At 51.2% G+C, this 20,199-nt stretch overlaps 1 protein-coding gene across 1 annotated transcript; it reads right to left on the bottom strand.

Moving 5' to 3' along the window:
* Window positions 1-8,473: 8,473 nt before the first annotated feature.
* Window positions 8,474-19,726, bottom strand: DACT2 (dishevelled binding antagonist of beta catenin 2). Its single transcript, XM_049905627.1, has 4 exons — window positions 19,496-19,726; window positions 12,802-12,934; window positions 12,073-12,342; window positions 8,474-10,795 (listed from the first exon to the last, which is right to left on the bottom strand). The coding sequence occupies exons 1-4, from the start codon at window positions 19,724-19,726 to the stop codon at window positions 9,057-9,059; spliced, it is 2,373 nt and encodes a 790-aa protein (XP_049761584.1). The 3' UTR covers window positions 8,474-9,056.
* Between the last annotated feature and the right edge of the window lie 473 nt (window positions 19,727-20,199).

Here is a 20,199-nt window from a genome sequence, read left to right as displayed (position 1 = left end):
GAGAAGTAAACCAGAATGCTCCTCAGAAGGGAGGATAATGACACCTTGTCTCACATACTTTGGACATGTTATCAGGAGGGACCAGTCCCTGGGGAAGGACATCAAGCTTGGTAAAGTAAAGGGTCAGTGAAAAAGAGGAAGACAGACCTCCAATGAGATGGATTGACACAATGGCTGCAACAATGGACTCAAGTGTAACAACAATCATGAGGATGGCGCGGGACCAGGCAGTGTTTGGTTCTGTTGTATGAGGGGTCACTATGAGTCAGAAGCAACTCGACGGCACCTAACAACAAAAACAACATCATAGCTACCGAGGAGTCGTGGTGGCTCAGTGGCTAGGAGATCAGGCTGCTAATCAAAGTGTTGGCAGTTCGAATCCACCAACCACTCCTTGGAAACCCTATGGGGCAGTCCTACTCTGTCCTATAGGGTGGTTATGTCTTACTATGATAGTTCTACTGTGTCCTATAGAGCCAGAATCAACTTGATGGCAACGGGGTTTATCACAGCTACTGAGATGCAAATATAAATACAGCAAGGCCATGCCTTAAAGAAGGTTCCCATCTCACTAGGAGCCATGATCTTCAACAAGAGAGTTGTTTCTGAAACAGCAAGCCTTCGTTTAACTCTCCACACCTCCACATGCTAGCTGGGTAACCTTAGACTATCCACTTACTCACTGTGGTTTTAGTTCCTTTAGCTTTAGAATACTGTACAGATCTAACATACCTGCCATATGTTTGTTGTTAGTTGTCACTGAGTTGACCCTGACTCATAGAGACCCCACGTGACAAAGTAGAGCTGCCCCACAGGATTTTTCAGGCTGTAATTTTTTAGGGAGGAGATCACCAGGTCTTTCTCCTCAGAGCTGTTGGGCACGTTCCAATACACCGCTTTCTGTTAGCAGCTGAGCGCTTATCCATCGCTCCACCAGGGCTCCTTTACCGTATTTACCTCTTGGAATTATCGTGAGCATCACAGAAGACTTTTGCGAGGTACTTGGTAAAAGTGGTTAGTAAATATTAACTATTAATCACCTATACTTGTTAAAAATAAATAGGAGATAATGTCAGTCATTAATGACTCCACTATCAATCTCAGAGTTAGTTAATACCTCTCTTAACCCAAACCGTTGACATGCACTCAACCAAAGCGCCCTGAGAATCCTTTGATAAACTATCTTTTCCCCAAATTACATGTAAAAGTACAATCTTAATATTAAATGGGTTCCTAATTTTTTTTTTTTTTAAATTACCTCAGATCCCTCAGCTAATAAAGTTGTTAGGTGACAAGGAGGCAGGTGTGACTCACAGAGACCTTACGTATAACAGAATGTGCCATCCTCACTATCATTGTTATGTTCCAGCCCATTGTTGCAGGCGCTGTGTCAATCCACCTCATTGGGGTTCTTCCTCTTTTCTGCTGGCCCTCTACTTTACCAAGCATGATGTCCTTCTCCAGGGCCTGGTCCCTCCTGACAGCATGTCCAAAGTACATGAGATGATGTCTCTCAATCCTCAGTTCTAAGGAGCATTCTGGCCGTAGCAGATGCAAACTCCTAGAGCCTCAGCATAAATTTCTTCGGGTATATACAGGAAGAATTTAAATTTCTTGTACATATTTTCCATCGGTTTTCCTCACCATCAATGATCTTTTTGAGATGAACATTTGTGATTTGTGAACCCTTCACTAACGGTTTTGAGTACATCCATACTCTGCAGACCTGCTGAGTTCTGATTCTAAAACTTCCTCTGTTTTGAACAGTTTGAGTTTGGCAAAATTAAAAGGTGTCTTAAGGCAAATAATTAAGCATAAATAAAATTTAAGTGATATTCTACTCCAGGAACTATTATTCTCATTATTTTAATGACGAAACTTGATGGAGTGAGGTGGGATGCCTTCTGCAAAGTCCTGAGAATCATTGCTGGAGCTAGAAAACCATGTTTTGTTCTACACAGTTACATAAACTATGTAGACAGGTAATCCCGAACCGAAACCTATTTGCAGCACACTCTGAGCAAACTGAGTTCAATGCCTGTCAATCCGTAAGCACGTCGAGGCAGCTACCACAAGGTATTATCCACACATTATGTTTCTGTAGTAAAAATTCAGAAGACCAGTGTATTCTGATGGTTTTACAACAGCGTGTTTCAAAATTAAGCATAAACCTGTTGCTGTAGGAAGTTCCTATAGAGTCCAATCCACTTCAGTGACTGATGGTTGAGAGTAAGTAAATTAGCCTAACAGCAACAATGAATGCTAAGTGCTGTAAAAGGTGGTTAAAGGCAATAATTTCTGCAATGGCCAGGAGCCCCATACAGATGCTAACTACACATTTTTTAGCTTCAGGAACCAGCAGGCTGGAAGGCTGCCTTCTAGACAAACCTCCGAGCACTGCTGCCAACCGAGGCTAACACGCTGAAGTAGCACGCGGGTTCCAAAGAATCGCGGAGGCTTCATTTCCTTTTCCTGAACGACTGGTTGGCGCAGAAGTACTGGAGCAAAGAGGGTGGGGGCCTCTTCTCTCCTGCCGAGGATCCGTCTTAGCAAAGGGGTGGGGAGCCTCTTCTCTCCTGCTGAGGATCCGTCTTAGCACCTCGACAAGCAAGGTGAGCTTTTGGTTCTGAGCATCACCAAGGAGTAAGGACAGCCTTCTTCATCACAAGACAGCCTGTTCATTTTTCCTTCATTAAGTGATCAGAAGAAAGGCGGCCAGGCATACAGGTGACCCCCTACTACAAATTCCAACACTAGCTCTATCTTTTTTGGGTGGCACAAGCTGCTAGCCAAAAGGCTGGGGGTTCAAATTCCTCAAAGGTGCTTCAGAAGAAAGGCCTGGTGACCTGCTCCCCAAAAATCAGCCATTGACAACCTTGCGGAGCACAGTTCTACTCGACACGCGTGGTACTGCCGTAAGTTGCGGTAGACTTGACGGCCGACACGCGTGGTACTGCCGTAAGTTGCGGTGGACTTGACGGCAACTGGTTTGGTAAGAATTAAAATATCTGCCAGGGTCCTGGTGGTGCGAATGATAAGTGCTCAACCACTAAGCACAAGGTTGATAGTTTGAATCCACCCAGAATTTCCTCAGAAGACAGGCCTGGTGATCTGCTTCTGAAAGTCATGGCCTTGAAAACCCTGTGGAGCAGTTTTCTGCACACGTGGGGTCGCCAGGAGTCAGAGCTGACTCGATAACAAATAACAACAACATCTTCACTATTGGTGTCGTCACTGGTCAGAGATTGTCAGTGTCGACCAGAAACAACCATGACCAGTGTAGACCAGCCACAGCTGCTTCCACCTGCAAGCCTTCATTAACTGCTATTTTCCAAACCCACCTTCTCTTGAGGCTTCGTGATAGTAAAGCCAAGAAACCTTCACCTATTTCAGGAGAAAGACTACACCTTTCCAGAACCTGTCCTTTTTTTCCCAACTGACTTCCTCAAAGCTTCTTATAAAAAAGAGGGGGTTATCTTTCTCAAACCAGACTGGCAGCTCCCTGGAGTGCCAGCCTTCCTTGTTGCAGCAATTTGATTTACTCCCAAATAAAATCTTTGTTACGGTTTTTATATTTTGAATCCAGTATCTGTCACTTGACATCAGAATGGATTTAAGTTGCAACTTCAAACTCTGATGAGGCCCAGAGGGTGTCTAAGTTAGAGCGTGGCCGTGATGGTAGCAGTGACTGATTCTACCTGTCTCCAAATCAGAGGCGACGTGCACCATCACCTCACCCCAGGATGTAGAGTGTGTCACTGAGAATTTGAAGTCTAGGAACTGAAACCTAAAACTCCAAAATATGACCCCAAATGAGACAAGGGAAGGAAGCTAGGAAAAAATAATTCTTAAGGAAAACGAAGTTAGATACACTGACAGGAACGGTTTGGTGTTTTGCCCTGGCGTGCATTTTGTCCCTGGTTGAAAGGAAAAGAAAGTAAAATTAAAGAGAAAATAAAGACTTATTAGAGTGTCTTTGTTTCTACAAGGATGGTCTTATTTCTATAATTATATATTCTTACATCAATAACCAAAACCAAACCCATTACAGTCAAGTCAATTTTGACTCATAGCGACCCGATAGGACAGAGTAGAACAGCCCCGTAGGGTTTCCAAGGAGCGACTGGTGGATTCAACCTGCTGACCTTTTCTTTAGCAGCTGAGCTGTTTACCACTGCGCCACCAGGGCTCCAAGGATTCTTGTTTCTTATTGAGGATAAAGAAGTCGCATTGAGAACAATCTTCAGTTCCTTTGCATCCTGTGTTGCTTGTGGCGCATTTTTCAAGAGGCAAAAGGTTTTCAAAACCACAAATGCGCTTTGAGTTACTGACTTATCCCCACCTTGGCTTGCTCCCGCTGCCACGCCCCTGGGTCAGTCCCTCTCTGGGAATCCAGCCTCCTAACTGGTTCTCTGGTTTCTTATCAGTCACATATCAACACAGTCACCCAAAGGTCTTTCTATAATCAACATCTGCATGTTCTTCCTGATTCATGGTCTTCAGGGGCTCCTTTCTACACACTAGCTGACGTCTGACCTCTGTTGGATAACCTACAGGTTCCTTGTGAATCGCCCATTGTCTGCCTCACTCCCACGCTCACTCTACAGAACTGCTCTTCCTTCATGGCCCTTGCTCGTGCTCTATCCTCCTCCAGGAATGCTTCTGCCTCTTCCCTTCATTGACCCCTTCCTCCCCCTCCTCTTCCTCTCTGCCCTCACCCAGCCCCAGCTCCAGCCTAGTCCCTGCCCTGCACTTCTTCTCCTAATGGCCCCTTCAACTCTGAGTCCTCCAGGGCCTCCCACCCTCAATACACAGCCTCCTGGTTGTTATGGTTAGCCAGTATCAAGTCGGCCCTGGCTCCCAGTGACCCCATGCACCACAGAAGGAATCAATGCCCGGTCCTGTGCCATCCCCATCCTCAGTTGCTGATCAGACTGCTGTGATCCATAGGGTTTTCATTGGCTGATCTTCAGAAGCAGATCACCAGGCCTTTTCTTCCTAGTCTGTCTTAGTCTGGAAGCCCTGTTCAGCATCATAGTAACCACTGAGCATGACTATTATGTTATCATTGTGTATGTGCAGATTTCTCCAACCAGACAAGCTTCGGGAGACTGGTATGCCGTTCCTTCCACGCACAGCATTGAACATAGTTGTTAGAACATATCAGGTTCTCAGCACATAAGGCTGGCTGGATAAGCAAATTGGCTTGACTTTTCCTTAGTGCCCCAGCTACCCTCCTGGTCATAAGAAAAAAATGATGCATTAAATGAGAAAAAAAAATGCGGTATGTTAAATTTTCTCTTTCCTACAACCCTAAGTCTTTAAATTCTCCCTCTTCTCTTTCTCAGCTCCTCTCAATTTCTGCTCTGTAAATGCAAAGAGAACAGAACAGCCTCGGGAGGAGAGCCCAAATGTCTAGGACGGTGTCTCTTATTTTCCATTTGATATGCTTGTAAAAAATGCTCTGGAACAAGCAATTCATTTACAAATTGGGCAGACGGCGTGAATGGGTATTACTCAAAAGAAGTTATACCCATGCCCAATAGGCATGTAAAACGATGCTCTACATCACTAGTCAGCGGGGAAAAGAACATCAAAACCAAAATGAGATATCACTACATGCCCACTAGGATGGCTATTGTCAGAACAACAACAGAAGGAGGTGGGGAGAAATAGGGACCCACATCCATTGCTGGTAGGAATGTGAAATGGCACAGCTGCTGGGGAAAAGAATGGATGAACCTTAAAAACACGCAAAGTACAATAAGTCAGACACAAAAGGACACAGATTACATGATCCCACTTACATGAAATATCTAGTGTAGGCAAATTCACAGAGACAGGAAGTAGACCAGAGGTTAGCAGGGGCTGGGGGATGGGAAGGAGGGATTGTGGCTTGATGGCTGCTGAGCTTGTTTGAGACAATAAAACAGATTTAGAAACAGGGAGTGGTGACGGTCGAACATGCTGAGTGCAGCTAATGCCCCTGAATTGCATGGTTAAAATGGCAAACTTTATGTTATATATATTTTAGCACAATAAATAAAATCCAACATAAATTATACTTTTTGATAAAGTGGAGAAGCACAAAACATTTCCCAGAGTAAGCATGTTACTTGTTAAAAAATGTTTGAAAGAGACAGCCACAATTTATTCCGTAATTACACGCTTTCTTGTATTGTTAAAAAAAAAAAGTGTGTATTTTATATATGGATTCAACAAATGCTTACATTTTTTATCCTAATTGTTTTTACCCAACTTATTGCTGCTTCTCTATGTAAACTCTTTAATGGGAGGGGCCCTGCTTTGTACCCTCCAAGGAATGCCCCTTAGAATCGAGGATGGTGAGACTTCGCCTCACATACTTTGGACATGTATCAGGAGGGATCAGTCCCTGGAGAAGGACATCATGGTTGGTTAAGTAGAGGGTCAGTGAAAAAGGGGAAGACCCTCAGTGAGATGGATTGACACAGTGGCTGCAACAAGGGACTCAAGCATAACAACGATTGCGAGGGTGGTGCAGGACTGGGCAGTATTTCCTTCTGTTGTACACAGGGTCACTATGAGTCAGAATCAACTTGACAGCACCTAACATCAAAGGAATGCTCCTGGCTCCATAACTTAGTAATTGCGGAGTTCTCCTTGGTTTATTGATTAGCTGGTTTGCCTACCGTTTCTGGGCTCTGCTCTCATAGCCACAGGCAGCAGGCAGATGGCTCAGCAATCCGCGTGTTCCTAAGCCCTGCTCTCCTTCCCAGGAGCAGGGAATTCAAATTCCTCTCCAGTTACAGCCGCAAAATGCCATTCAGACGCCCTAGGAACATTCTATCCCCCAAATGCCATTCGGATGCCCTAGAAATGTTGAACAGTGGTTCCTTCCTCTTAAAAGCAGTCTGGTGACTGCCAGCATTCTGCAGGACCATGTATCCGCCCCTGTGTTTGTGGATAGCCAGCTTCCCGGCAGAGTAGCTTCTGTAGTCCTTTATCATTTCCAGGGCACCTTCTGACAGTAGTGCCCTCTGTGCTCCAGGTGAAAAGCTGCTGCAGCAGCAGGAGCTGCTAATCAATCCACTTGAACTCAAAACACATTTGCGTAGTTGCACCGGCAAAAATACTCAGATTTAAGAGCACAGTTGTTTGCAAAGGAAGGGCTTGCACTGTTGGTGGGTGAAGCCCCAGTCTTGAGAAGCTGCCCTGGTAGCAGTTCCCCCAGAAACCCAGCACAGGAGAGAGGGCTTTGGGTCAAGAAGGACCAGGCACTGAAGGCGAGAACCGTCTTTCCTTTCTGTGGGGTCGACTGCGACTCACGGTGACCCCGCTTGTGTCAGAGTACGGCTGCGCTGCACCGGGGGTTCGGTAACTGAGTTTTGGAAGCAAATTGCCAGGCTTAAGTGTTTCTTGGAGCTCAACCATTTACAACACCCAGGGGCTCCTTGTACAATATTGTGTGCTGTGCAGTCGATTCTGACTCACAGTGACCCTATATGACAGAGTAGAACTGCCCCATAGGGTTTCCTAGACAGGAATCTTTATGGAAGCAGAATGCCAGGTCTCTCCTGCAGAGCGGCTGGTGGGTTTGAATTACCCACCTTTGGTTAACAGCCGAGCACTTAACCATTGTGCACCAGGTCTCCCTCCTTGTGCAATAAAGCCCCAATAACGTGTGGGTTTGAACATTGCTTTACATTTCAAGCTGCTTTTAGAAAGCTAAGAGAGGGCACTCCTGCTGCTGGTCAGCAGATCCCATTAAGGAAGGGCGGGAATTCCATCCAGACTGGAAGGAATGTTTGAATTTCAGCACTGGCCCTGGCCTCTTGCAATGTTTGCACTGGAACACCTTTCCACGAAGAGGAGCTGCAGCCTTCTCCGTCCTTCCTTGAGACACCTTGGAGGACAACTGCTTTGTTCTAAAAGTTCATCCCTTTAAGCTGCGTCCTGAACTAGCCAATTGTTACATGACTATTTAATTACTGTTTTGGGTTTTTTTTTTTTTTTTTTAATGCCTAGTATAAAATCTACTCATATTTTTAACCATGTTTCTTATCAGTTTGCCCTCTAAATGAGCCTGCCAACCATGCTTTAGCTCAAAGGTTCTAGAACGTCCCCGACAGCCCCACAGGGTAAATGCCCTTGACCTCAGAATCCCACCCAGGCCCCTTCTCTCCCTCTCAGTGTAAAGGGAGGAGCCTGTGAACCATTCAGGAGAAAGCTGCCTGAGAGCGGAAACGTCAGCAGGACTCAACAGGCAGCTTAGTTGCAAACCCTGCCACATTGAGGGCATTTTTCTTCAGGAAAATAAAGACCAAAAAGTTGAGCAGAACACTTTATGCTCGACTTAACTGTTCTGAAGCCAGAGTTGAGGCTCTGTGATAAGAAGTGATTTCCCATCTCAGGGGTAGAAGACCCTGGTGCTAGAGAAATGGAAAGAACCAGAACAAAGGAAAAAGAAAACGCTTTGCTTTTATTTGGGAAGATAATGGCATGATTTGGGTGTTTCATTCACGTTGAGAGCTCAATATAGTTCATACTCAAAACCACTTTCCACTGCAGTGTCTTGTAACTGCACCCCTCTTTGGAGGCAGTGACGTGGGAGGGTGAGGACTCACTCATGGCTGGAGTGGGCCAGGTGTGCCTGGCTAGCGCTCCAATGACGGTGACAATGCACAGAACCAGGACCGGCAGTAACAAAGGTTTGCCCTGGGAAGGCGCTTGGGTGGCTTGTAGAATCTTCAATGTGTGGGTTCCAGATGAAATGTCTCCACACACACAGCCCCCAGTCTGTGGGCTGAGCCCAGGGCTGTTCTGTCACCTCCCTTGACAAGGTCCCTTTGCAAGCGTGACTTCAGAAGACAAAGCCAACTGGCAAGGTGACACAGAAACCCAGATCTGCATGAAGAGCTGAAAAGGCCGGACAGGCAGTTCCTTGTGTAGTGGTTGATGGGGGGAAGCCCCTTGTGCCTATTGAGGCAGTCAGGTGCACTGGGAGTGTCTGTCCCTTGTTTAGAATGCTGGCTGCCCCCATCCCCAGGTGGGGCAGGGGTAGGCTATCCCTGGGCTCACACCATGGTCATGACTCGGAGCGAGGCAGGCTGGAACCTACGGATCTTCTTCTTCAGGGCCCTGGAGGCCTTCACACGGCAAAGTCTGGGCACTGGTGATGGCCTCAGCCCAGAGCTGACTCGTGGGGGCTGTGGGGCAGCTGATGGAGGCCTTGCAGGGTCCCCTGGCCCAGCTGTCCCCCAGCCCAGCACCGGGCCGCTGCTGCCTGGGCCACAGTCCCCCTCAGCCTCACTGTCGCTGGACTCCCCATCCCCAAAGCAGTTGGTGGTGTGGTCGCTGCTGCCCTCATCCTGGCTGCTCTCTGCAATGGTGGAGTGGAAGAGGGTGGTGCACTCGGCTGAGTACTCAGAGTGCTGTGACTCACTGCGGGCACGGGGGCCCGGCTGGGGCAGCGGGGGCCTGCCCTGGGGAACTTCTGCCCTCCTGCCCTGCGGCCTGCGAGTCCCCAGGCCAGGGTGGGCAGGGAGGCTGGTGGGGTGGGCCCTGGCTGAGATCTCCACCGAGGACTGCCACCTACGCTGCTTCCTCCTGGTCCAGCCACTGGCCACCACGCCAAGGGGGGTGGCACCCAGCGGGTACAGGGCCTGGGCTGATGCACGGTGGCTCTGCTGCTGGGCTACCACCAGGGGCACCAGGAAGGGCACAGGGTAGAGGCTGGTCTCAGAGCAGGACCGACCTGGTGCCTCCCCAGCCATGGCTGCCCTTCCCCTGAGACGGCCATCCCCAAGGGGCCCGTGGGAAGGGTTCCACTCTGGGGGCAGCCAGGGCACTGGGTGGGCCCTCCACTGCCTCTCTGGGAACCTCAGCCCCTCCCTACCAAACCTCAGTGCCCTGTCACTCATCCTCCGCTTGACTTTTGCAGCCTTGACCCTGGGGCGGCCTGTTTTTGGCCGTGCAGGGCAGGCTTCGGGGGCAGCAGCAAACGGGGTATGGACAAGCTGCCCCCAGAGCAGAGAGGGGCTCCTGGTGCCCCCTTTTGTACAGGGCAAGTCATCCTTGTCATCCCAGTAATGGGGGGTGGGGTGGGATGGCCAGGCCTGGGGACGAAGGGGGGCGTCCTGCTCCTGTAGATGGGGGCCCCAGGTGGTCTTCTCAAGGATGTAGCTCTCTGAGGGCATGGAAGCTTCGGGAAGGGTGGCAGGCTGCTGGGTGTCCACCAGAGACACAGATCCTGGCTGCATGGGGCTCCCCCTGTGGGTGCTCTCCGTCTGAGTCATGCCTTCCACTTCCTTGCTCTCCAGAGAGCTGACAAGCTTCTCAAGCTGACCCTCCCGGTTCACACTGTGTCCACTGCGTGCCTGCTGGGGTGCAGCCACCCCACACCTGGGGGGGCCCTGCTCACCGACACTGCCCCTCAGGGGGCTCCCCCGGCCCCGAGTCCGCTGCAGCAGCTTGTCAATGTAGGCCCCTGCCCGGTGGGCCTCGGGGACAGGTCCGAGCCAGATGGAGCTCACACCCATGGAGCCAGGAGAAGGGTTCCTAGGTGGCTCGCTGCTGTCAGCCTGTGGAGTCTCCTTGGTCAGGGTGAACAGGGGGCTGTGGAGGGCCACCGCGTGCAGGGGGCTGGGGTACAGGTACACCTCCTTGCCACTCCGAGACACCAGATCACTCTGATACTTGGGGTCCATCACTTGTGGCAGGATGTGGACCCCATGGCTGAGAGAATAACTGGACCAGGCATCAGTGCCAGCTCGCTGGGACCCCACCTCAGCCGGTGCCTCCCTCTCAAGGTCTCCTAGGAATGAGAAAACGTAAAATAAACAAATTGTGGAAGGGATGCAAGGCAATGTTAACTGCATAATTAATTACAAATCTAATTAATTCATAATTAATCCACTTAATTAAGGCACAATCTCACTCTGTGCTTTATGACAGCAAACCTTTCCCCTATTCAAGGCTGAATACAGAAAACAACCTACAATCCACCATCTACACCAGGGCCTTAGACTTCAGAAAGTTGGTGGGGAAAAAGTCGCACTGGCACGCTGATTCTGCCTCATGGATCCAACCAACCCCTTTTCATGACAGTGTGTTTGTAAAAGAGAAACCGCAGATTCTCAATACGCTGCTCAATGCCCTCATTCTACCCAGGACTACGAGGGTGTGCGGAAGGACGGTGTGCCTGCGCTACACGGGTTTCCAGATGGCGGTCACAGGTGATGCCTCTTCAGTGCTCACACAGATGCTGCGAGGAGCCACGTGGGGATTTCCGCCAAGAGAAGACCAAGTAGTTATCACTACACCAGGTCTTGGATGACAAATAAAACGGTGAAAAGTGACATCTTTGCCTCTTGAGACAGTATAGAGAAAAACTGTGGCTCTTCTCCAACACCCAGAATCCAAGTGTTTGCCGAATCATCCTTCCACATCCACGCCCAACTCTGCTCACCTTCCAAACGGTATCAGTCGGGCTGCTGGAGAGATGTTTTTAAACTTTTTGATGTCCATCTTAAATAAGAAAAAATTCTTCTTATTAGAATAGCTCTGCTATAGTAAACAGAAGTGGCTGTTTGATTCTTACCTCCAACTTAAAAAAAAAAGAAAAAAACTTGCAAACTCTAAGGTTCTATTTGTCTGGTTAGTCCCGGCAGATGAAGTCTACATTCCACTTCTGTGTCTTAATCATCAGCGTTAAACGCATTCTGCTCTGCAGCTGGAGTCCTTGGTGATGTAAACAGTTAATGCACTGGGCTGCTGACTAAAAGGTTGGAGGTTCAAATCCACCCAGAGGCATCTCAGAAGAAAGTCCCAGCAATCACCTTCCAAAATCAGCCGTTGGAAACCCTGCAGAACACAGCTCTACTCTGACACACGCGGGGTCCCTGGCTCCTGGCTCCCCGCAGCCACCGTCGAACACAGCTCTACTCTGACACACGCGGGGTCCCTGGCTCCTGGCTCCCCGCAGCCACCGTCGAACACAGCTCTACTCTGACACACGCGGGGTCCCTGGCTCCTGGTCCCCCGCAGCCACCCACTCACACTGGAGATAAAGTTCCCCCTTCTCCACCTTACCTGCAGACACGGGCCTGGTTCTGAACCTGCCCCAGGCCCTGCAGGTACCCTCCGCTCTGCCCTCTGCAAGGTGGGGCTTTCGAGGGGGGCCAGGAGCCGCATGCACAGTGGTCTCGTCGGCCGACCGTGGCCGGTACTCCCCAACCCTGGTCGCGGGGTGCTGGGCGCTGGGCAGCAGGCTGCCAAGGGAGGAGGACACGGACTCACTGCAGACAGAGGCACAGGAAGTGGAGCGCGAGCAGGAAGCAGCGTCGCTCAGCTCGTAGAAGCCTGGGAGGGTGGACGGGGTGTCAGAACATGTCCTGGACAAGACAGCTGCCACACTGCAGGACCCCATCCTCCCACAGGACCCCCCATCCTCCCGGTCCACCAGGAGGGGGATTGCATAGTCGGAGGAGGGGGATGGCCCCAAGTGAGGCTGGGTAGTGACACTGGTAAAAACCCAGGGATGGCCCAAGACCTGGACATGCTTCCAAATTCTTCTCTGTGGTCACCCCCATAACAGTGGGCGGACACCACCTTGAACCTGGTAACCAGGTTCCATAGTATCTCCCACACCTTTGCATGACAAACAGTCCATTTAATCCCCTGGACCAGGCCCCTGTAGTCGCAGGGCACTGGGTCCCCCTGGGCCAGGCCTGTGTGGTCTCGGGGATGCTGGATCCTATCCCCTGGACCAGGCCCCTGTGTCTCATGGGTGCTGTGTCCTCTGGGTGCCAGGTCTGGTACCTGAGCTGGGCCGGCTGTCACTGTCTGGCGGCTCGCTGGCGCCCTTGCGCACACCCAGCTGTAGCTCACTGATCTGCTGATCCAGCTGGTCCAGGTGGGTTTTCAGCCCCGTGTCCTGTTGCCTTAAACGGGACTAAAAAGCCAAAGAAAGGGAAATGAAAATGTGGCACATAATGACTCAACATGGTGACAAGGTTTGCATTCTGAATGTAATTCAAACCTCAAAAGCCTAGTGAAATGGACCTTCTTAGAGTCTACTGACCCCAGCCAGGCTTTGCCCTCCAATCACAGATTTCTTGTTTTTTTTTTAATTAACAATTTTCCATGAGCTGTGTCTTTATAAGGATGCCAACTCTAGGACTTTGAGAGTGAAATCAGCTCAAAAATGGCACCAGTCCCTCGGGCAGGCCCAGGGCAGCAGTTCTATCTCTATTTTGCTCCTGGCTCTAAGCAAGGATCCCATCTCCCACGCTCACTCACCCGCGTCAGGGGCCTGGGCCACTGCTTCTCTTGTGTTCCTGTCCCATGTGGTCTAGGGACACTGGGGAGAGCTACCTTCTGACTTTTCAGGGGATAAGAAAGTATGCCCCCCCAGCCCCACACAAAAAACCCCAACGCCACTGAGTCGATTCCAACTCATAGCCACCCTACAGGACAGAGTAGAGCTGCCTCATAGGGTTTCGAAGGAGCGGCTGGTGGATTAGAACTGCTGACCTTTTGGTTAGCAGCTGAATGCTTACGAACCCGTTACCATGGGGTTGATTCTGACTCATAGCGACCCTAAAGCTGTGAGTAGAACTGCTGCATAGGGTTTCCAAGGAGCACCTGGTGGGTTCGAACTGCTGACCTTTTAGTTAGCGGTTGCAGCTCTTAACCACTATACCACCAAGGTTTCCCTGAAATTCCCAAGGGAAAAAAAAAAGGCTTCTGTAGGTTTTTTAGCCCTGGTGGTGCAGTGGTTAAGCGCTCGGCTGCTAACTAAACCATCAGTGGTTTGAACCTATCGGCTGCTCCACAGGAAGACAATGTGGCAGTCTGCCCCCATAAAGATGTGCTGCTTTGGAAACCCCATGGGGCAGCTCTACTTTGTCCTACAGGGTCGCTGTGAGTCGGAATCCACTGGATCACAACGCACTTGGCTTGGTTGGTTTGGGTAGGTTCTTAGCACCCTCTCCCCCAACCCCCTCATATCACAAGGAACACTCTGAACTTCCCTAAGCTCTGGAGGACTCCCTGGGTGGCACAAAAGGTTATACTCTTGGCTGCTAACCGAAAGGTTGGAGGTTTGAGTCCACCCAGAGGCACCTCATAAGAAAGACCTGGCAATCTACTTCCAAAAAATCAGCCATTGAAAACCCTGTGGAGCACAGTTCTGCTCTGACACACGTGGGGTTGCCGTGAGTCAGAACTGACTTGATGGCAACTGGTTTTCAGTTCTGGTAGAGACACCAGGGAAGCGGAGTTCTCAGTAAGGGGTGGGGGTGGGGGATGCAAGAGGTAATAAACGCCGGTTTGTCAGGGCCTGGGAAATGTGCCGGGAGGGTCTTTCCGATTCAGAAGTTCACACCTCAGCTCTGCTACTGAGCAGCTGGGCCTGCCTTCTCCCAGCCTCAGCCTCCTCGCCTCTAAAGTGGGTTACTGCGAGCATCCACTAACAACATACCCTGCGAGTGTGCACGCATGTGTGTACAACATGTATGTAGAACTAGCACGTCACCAGGTGTAGTAAATGTTGACTTCCAATTAGAAACCTCACCCTGTTTTCAGAGGTCACTGCAGACATTTCTTGTTTTGACAAGCAATTAAGTTGAAAGCAAATAAGTAATGAATGCAATTATGTGGTCCATCCCATTTACGAAAATGACCGTATCTCAAATTTATACACAGGAAATGTGACATTTCCCTGGTTCCAGGGCAGAGGGGATTATGTCAGTGGTTTCAGACACCTGACGAATCTTCATAAGAAACGAGCAGGTAATGGCGATTTTCTACTTGAATGACAATTCTTTCTGCACAGTTTTCCAACATGGGCAGATGTCACACCAGGTGAGGTACCCCAAGGTCTAAAACGGGCACAGCCATGAGTAACCTCAGAGCATCAAGGCCACTCACAGCTTGTCCCCCAGGACCCAACACAGGGGGGTCTCAGGGCCACCACTTATAGCAACACAGTCTTGAAGCCATAAGATAAAAATCATCCCAAATTGAATCGAAACTTTACACTACTTGAGTCCGTGGGTGGTGCAAACACTTGATTGCTCGGCTGCTAACTGTTAAGGTTGGCAGTTTGAATCTACTCAGAGGTGCTGTGGAAGAAAGGCCTGGCAATCTACTTCCAAAAAACCAGCCACCGTGAACCCTATGGAGCCCAGTTATCCTCTGACACACGTGGGGTCGCCGTGAGTCAGAAGCGACTCGACAGCAACGTTTTTTGTTTTTTTTAATATACTAATCAGAACCACCCAGCCCAGCCTAATCAGTTTTCTGACCTTGCCCATTTCTAGAAGGGTAAAGTGTTAACTCAAGTGAACAGTGCTACTAAAAGCCGGCCCATCTAGCAGAGAGAGATAGGGCCAGCTGAAATGACCATCTCTAAAAAGACATCCGGGTTCAAACACAGGAGCAGTGAGTATTTCTACTGCAAAGGACTTCTTGTCATGTCATAAAACAAACTGTGGTACCAGCAGGAATATAAGGGTCCTGGCACTTTAGTGTTTAAAAGCATATATTTGACCTCTTCCCCTCCAAATGATGGAAGATGTCTCTAGGCCCCCTCACTCCACCACTTCTTTCCTCCCTCCCTAACCCCCTTTTGAAAAAAAAAAACAGAATCAGCCCCCGTGTTTGCACTGGACTAATTGCTCTGTGATTAATGTTTGGCCAGCTGGTCCTTCAGGTGGAGGCTTCTGATTAATGGTCTCAGCCCACGGAGCACACAGCAGGCACCCAGGTACTCACAGGTTATTTATTACATCCCAGGGTCCCACCATCCACGGGTTATGTCCTCCTTGTTAGCCATTCCCCTTCCTTTTGTTGCGGTTGTTGGGTGCTGTCCAGTCGATTCTGACTCAGAGACCCCCTGTGACAGCAGAACGGCCCCTTTTCTGGGCTATAATCTTTATGGGAGCAGATTGCCAGGTCTTTTCTCCCAGAGAGCTGGTAGGCTGGTCCGAACCGCCAACCTTTCGGTTAGGAGCCCAGTGCTTAACCATTGCACCACCAAGCTCCTTCCTCCTGCCCCTGACTTACGTCCTGTGCTTTTCACTAGCTCCTCCTCGGCACCGAACTTGCCGCTAATCATCAATATCACTTTATGCAACCAAATTGAGTCTCACCTGGTGCAGAGCCAGCCACAGGGCTGACTGACCCCCATGTTCCCACAGAGAAAGCCCACGCCTAGTCAGCTTGGCTCTAGTGGTCCCGCTGACTGTCCCCACAGTGAGGGGCAGGCTGTGTGTGGCTCCCCCCACCCGACACTCGATTTCACTTGCTTTGCCTTTTTCTCCTCATGTTCAATTTTGCATGTTAGCCTTTTCACAGCCTTTTGTTCAGAGGACAGGAACAATACATGCCTTAAGCTTCAGACTACAGAGATGACATTGAACGTGCTGGAGCCCCAGGCAGCACAAACAGTGAACACGTTAGGCTAACCGAGAGGCTGGAGGCTTGAGTCCACCCAGAGGCACTTCAGAAGAAAGGCCTGGCAATCAACTTCCGAAAAACGGGCCATTGAAAACCCCACGGAGCACAGTTCTACTCTGACACACGTGGGGTTGCCATGAGCTGGAGCTGGTGCCACGGCAAAAAAAAAAAAAAAAAAAATCAAGAACACGACCTTCCTGTCCTTGAAAGCTAAGCATGTACGAAGGATATTCTGTGCATGAACCCTGTGGCTTCAAGCGTCGGCAGGTGAATTTTACCACCTCTGTTCCAAAGGGAGTCAGTCCCCGGGTGCTGCAGATGGTCACGTTCTGGACTACTAGCTGAAAGGCTGGCCATGCCACCCTATCCAGAGGCGCCTCAGAACAGAGGCCTGGTGATTTGCTTCCAAAAGGTTACAGCCTTGAAAACCCTACGGAGCACAGCTCTACTCTGCACACACGGGGTCGCCACAAGTTGGGGTCGACTCAATAGCACCTAACAGCAGCAAGTTTAGAACAGGAAGCCCTAGCACAAGGCCCAGGCTCACAGGCGAGTCCAGGATCGGAAGCCCGGGAGCTGCAGAAACCCCGCACTGTCCCGTGGGTGCTTCTCCCACGTGGGGACCTTGAGAGTCCTCGCCCTTCCTTTCTCCCTTCCTTTCTCTGTGTGTTCTGAGCACTGTTGGTCCAGGGGATTCCAGGCATCTGACAGCAGGGACCAGCCCTCGGCGCGCTGCCTCGGCAGGGAACGCTGCAGCCTGGCAGCGAGAGGAATCGCTGCGTGCGGCCGCTTTAGGACAAGTCCCGGCCAGCGGAGTCCAGCCCAGGACGTTCTCGAGGATAAAGTTTCAGGGCAGAGTCCGCGCTGCCCTCTCTTCAGTCCGAGTGGTGCCTCTGGCTGGCCGCAGCAGCGACACCTGCTGGTGAAGGTGGGCATTTCGGACTCCGCTCAGGCCTTGGATCCGGGGGCTTAGCCTTTGCACGCCAGTGCTGCTGGGGACCCTGGTCGCTCACGAATCGGAAATGCAGGCACTGCATGGCACAACCAGTGCTGCCAGGGCCGCCCCAACACTAACACGTTGCTTTGGCCAGCGGTCCTGGCAGTTTTCTCTGGCTCAGAAACACCAGTGTTTCAGAGGGAGAATATCAGAGATACTGACTCATAAGTGCTAATGTGATGAGTGCTTCCAACTTCCAAATTACAGGTTAAGTCCTCAGAAATACTCAAGCTTATTTTCACTTGAGAAGCCCTGTGAGAGACCGGGATTAGATAAATATTCTTCCTGTTTTCGCACCTGACCCAGGACCAAGGCTAACCCTGCGTCGAGGGGGCGGGAACCCTCCTTAACCAGGCTTCCTGGGGTGTGAAACTGCCTTTTGACTGTGTTCTTCATTATGGAGTGAGTATCACTCCTAATTTTTTCCCTGTAAGAAAAATGTAAAAGTGTTACATGCTGGGCTGATGTCACACAGATTCAATTATTTTTCTCTTTTGATCACATAATCCGCTCCGAGAACAAAGTTCCAAGACAAACCCTACGTGTTCCTTCTGGCCCCCACATAAAGAAAAAAAAAAATTAAACAGAAAAAAATGTTTGATCTTCTCTTCCACAAGGCCACTTGTAATTAGAGGCTGGTGCTCACAAGCCTGATTCGTGTATGACTTAAGCCCAGTTAATCATCAGCTGTGTGCTCACAGCCCCACAGGACAAGTCTCCTTAGCGCCTTCCTGTCACACAGGTGTAACACACCTTCCCAGGCCATTGTGTGCCTCACTGAGGGCAGGATGACGTCAGGACTGCACCTGAACACGCTGTTACGCCTGAGGAACTTGAGGGAGGTTGGTAAAACACGGGAGGAAGGCTCCAGAACCAGCCAGCTCCCTCTCCACATGGCAGCATTTGATTACAGACGGATGGAGAGTGTGGAAAGATGGGTGCCCTGGGCCTTCTCACTCAAGACTATCACACCTCTGCCGTGTGTACCATGGGAAGATAGCAGGAATCCTAGCAATAGCCAAAGCTTTTCTGGGCCTGGACTCCGAGGGTCCCAAGTTCCTTAATCCAGAAGCACTGGACCAGTAACAAGACGGAGCTCTACAGGGCAAAACTACCACTTCCCCTAGACGACCATGACCTCACTGTTTAAACAGCCCAGCCTTGAATTTCCAGTTAAAAAAAGAAATTCTATTTGGAGGAGTTAGAATAATTCAATCAAGTCGCCATCTTTGGACAGCATTTTTATTTTTCTTGTAAGAAATACTGCAATTCTGCAAGACCTCTTGAGTTGTTTCCAATAGATGAAAGGAAATCATACAGAGTAATAACGAGAATACCTTCGATCGTATAAAAAGGAACTGACATTCGCAGGAACCCAAGTACCCCTGAGAAAGGCACAAAGTAAAGAAACCATAAAAGGGCCGATTTTACCTCCTCGGTTACGAGGATACGCCTCTTTTTACCGATCAGGTTACATCTCGAAGTTGAAGAAGCCCGCATCAGCATCACGCTTTACAACGTGTTAGAACGACGTGGCCCCATCCAACCCTCCCCATTACTGCGCGGTTAGGGCTGCGCCCTGCACTCGGGCACTGTGGTCCCCCGACCAACGCAGTTACTTCAGAGCCTGGGGGTGGGGGAGAGGGTACCATACAAGGATTCGAAGTAGACCAACCCCCACGGGGGAAGTAGGGGAACGCACTGTATCTGGACAATACTGCAAAGCAAGCACACAAGGGCACAACCTAAACACGCCCGTGGAGCCCGGAGTGGGCATAGGCGGGGCGCAGAGCCCCCGCACTGCCCCGCCGGCTTCCCGTCCCGTGGCCACTCCGAGGGTCGTTACCTGCTGCCCGGGATCCCGCTCCCCGCGCCCCTGTAGCCACTTAGTTTTACACCGAACTGCATTCCACTCCAACCCCAAAAGGGTGGCGCCTCAATCCAGCAGACAGCCCATCATCACCAACTAGCACAAAGCTGTCGCGGCTTGCCCCAAGTAGAAGAACCCCTGGTTTTGCAAACCACGAACTCTAGTGAGCCCGGTGCCAGCCTTACCAGCTGCTCCTTGAGCGCGGCCAGCGCGCCCTCCAGCCGGCGCTCCTGCCCGCGGGGGTCGCCAGCCGCGGAGCCCGGCGGCGGGGGTTGCGGGCCCAGGGCCCCCCGCACGCGCGCCTGCTGCCGCTCGCGCAGCACCTGGAGCTCCTGCAGCCCGGCCAGCGCGGCGCGCAGCCGCGCTCCGACTCGGCGTCGGTCCCAACCCGCGCCCGGCGCGCCCGGCGCCAACATCCCCGCAACTGTGACCCGTGCGCCCCGCGGGCGGGTAGGGCGGCGAGGCGGCGCCGGGCGAGCGGGCGGGGCGGGACAGGGGCGGGCCGGGCGCTCGCGACCCCCGCCCGCGCCGCCGCACACTTGCTCGCCCGCCTTCGCGCGCTGCCGTCCCCGCCCCCGGCCAGCAGGGCGCCCAGGTTGGCTGGGATGCAGGAGAGGTGGGGCGAGGGCGGGGTGAGCGCGCTCCGAAGTCGCTCCCCGCCGGCCTCGGCTCCACTGCGCGCCCCCGGCCCAGGTGGACGCGAGCGCTCCTGCCCCGGCACCGTGGCGGTCCGCCCGGAGAACCCGGAGGGCTTCCCAGGACCGGAGAGAACCCAGAAAGCGTCATGTGACAAAGAAGGGGACGGAGGGGAAGGAGGAGCCCGGGCGTAGTGCAACAGGGGCAAGAATGGACAGAAGGCAAAGCTAGGTCTCCTTTCGGTTCTTTACGT

The sequence above is a fragment of the Elephas maximus genome, chromosome 1 (assembly GCF_024166365.1).
Source record: "Elephas maximus indicus isolate mEleMax1 chromosome 1, mEleMax1 primary haplotype, whole genome shotgun sequence".
Taxonomy (NCBI): Eukaryota; Metazoa; Chordata; class Mammalia; order Proboscidea; family Elephantidae; genus Elephas; species Elephas maximus.
Note: the sequence above shows the minus strand (reverse complement) of the source record. Positions and strands in the feature narration are given on the sequence as shown.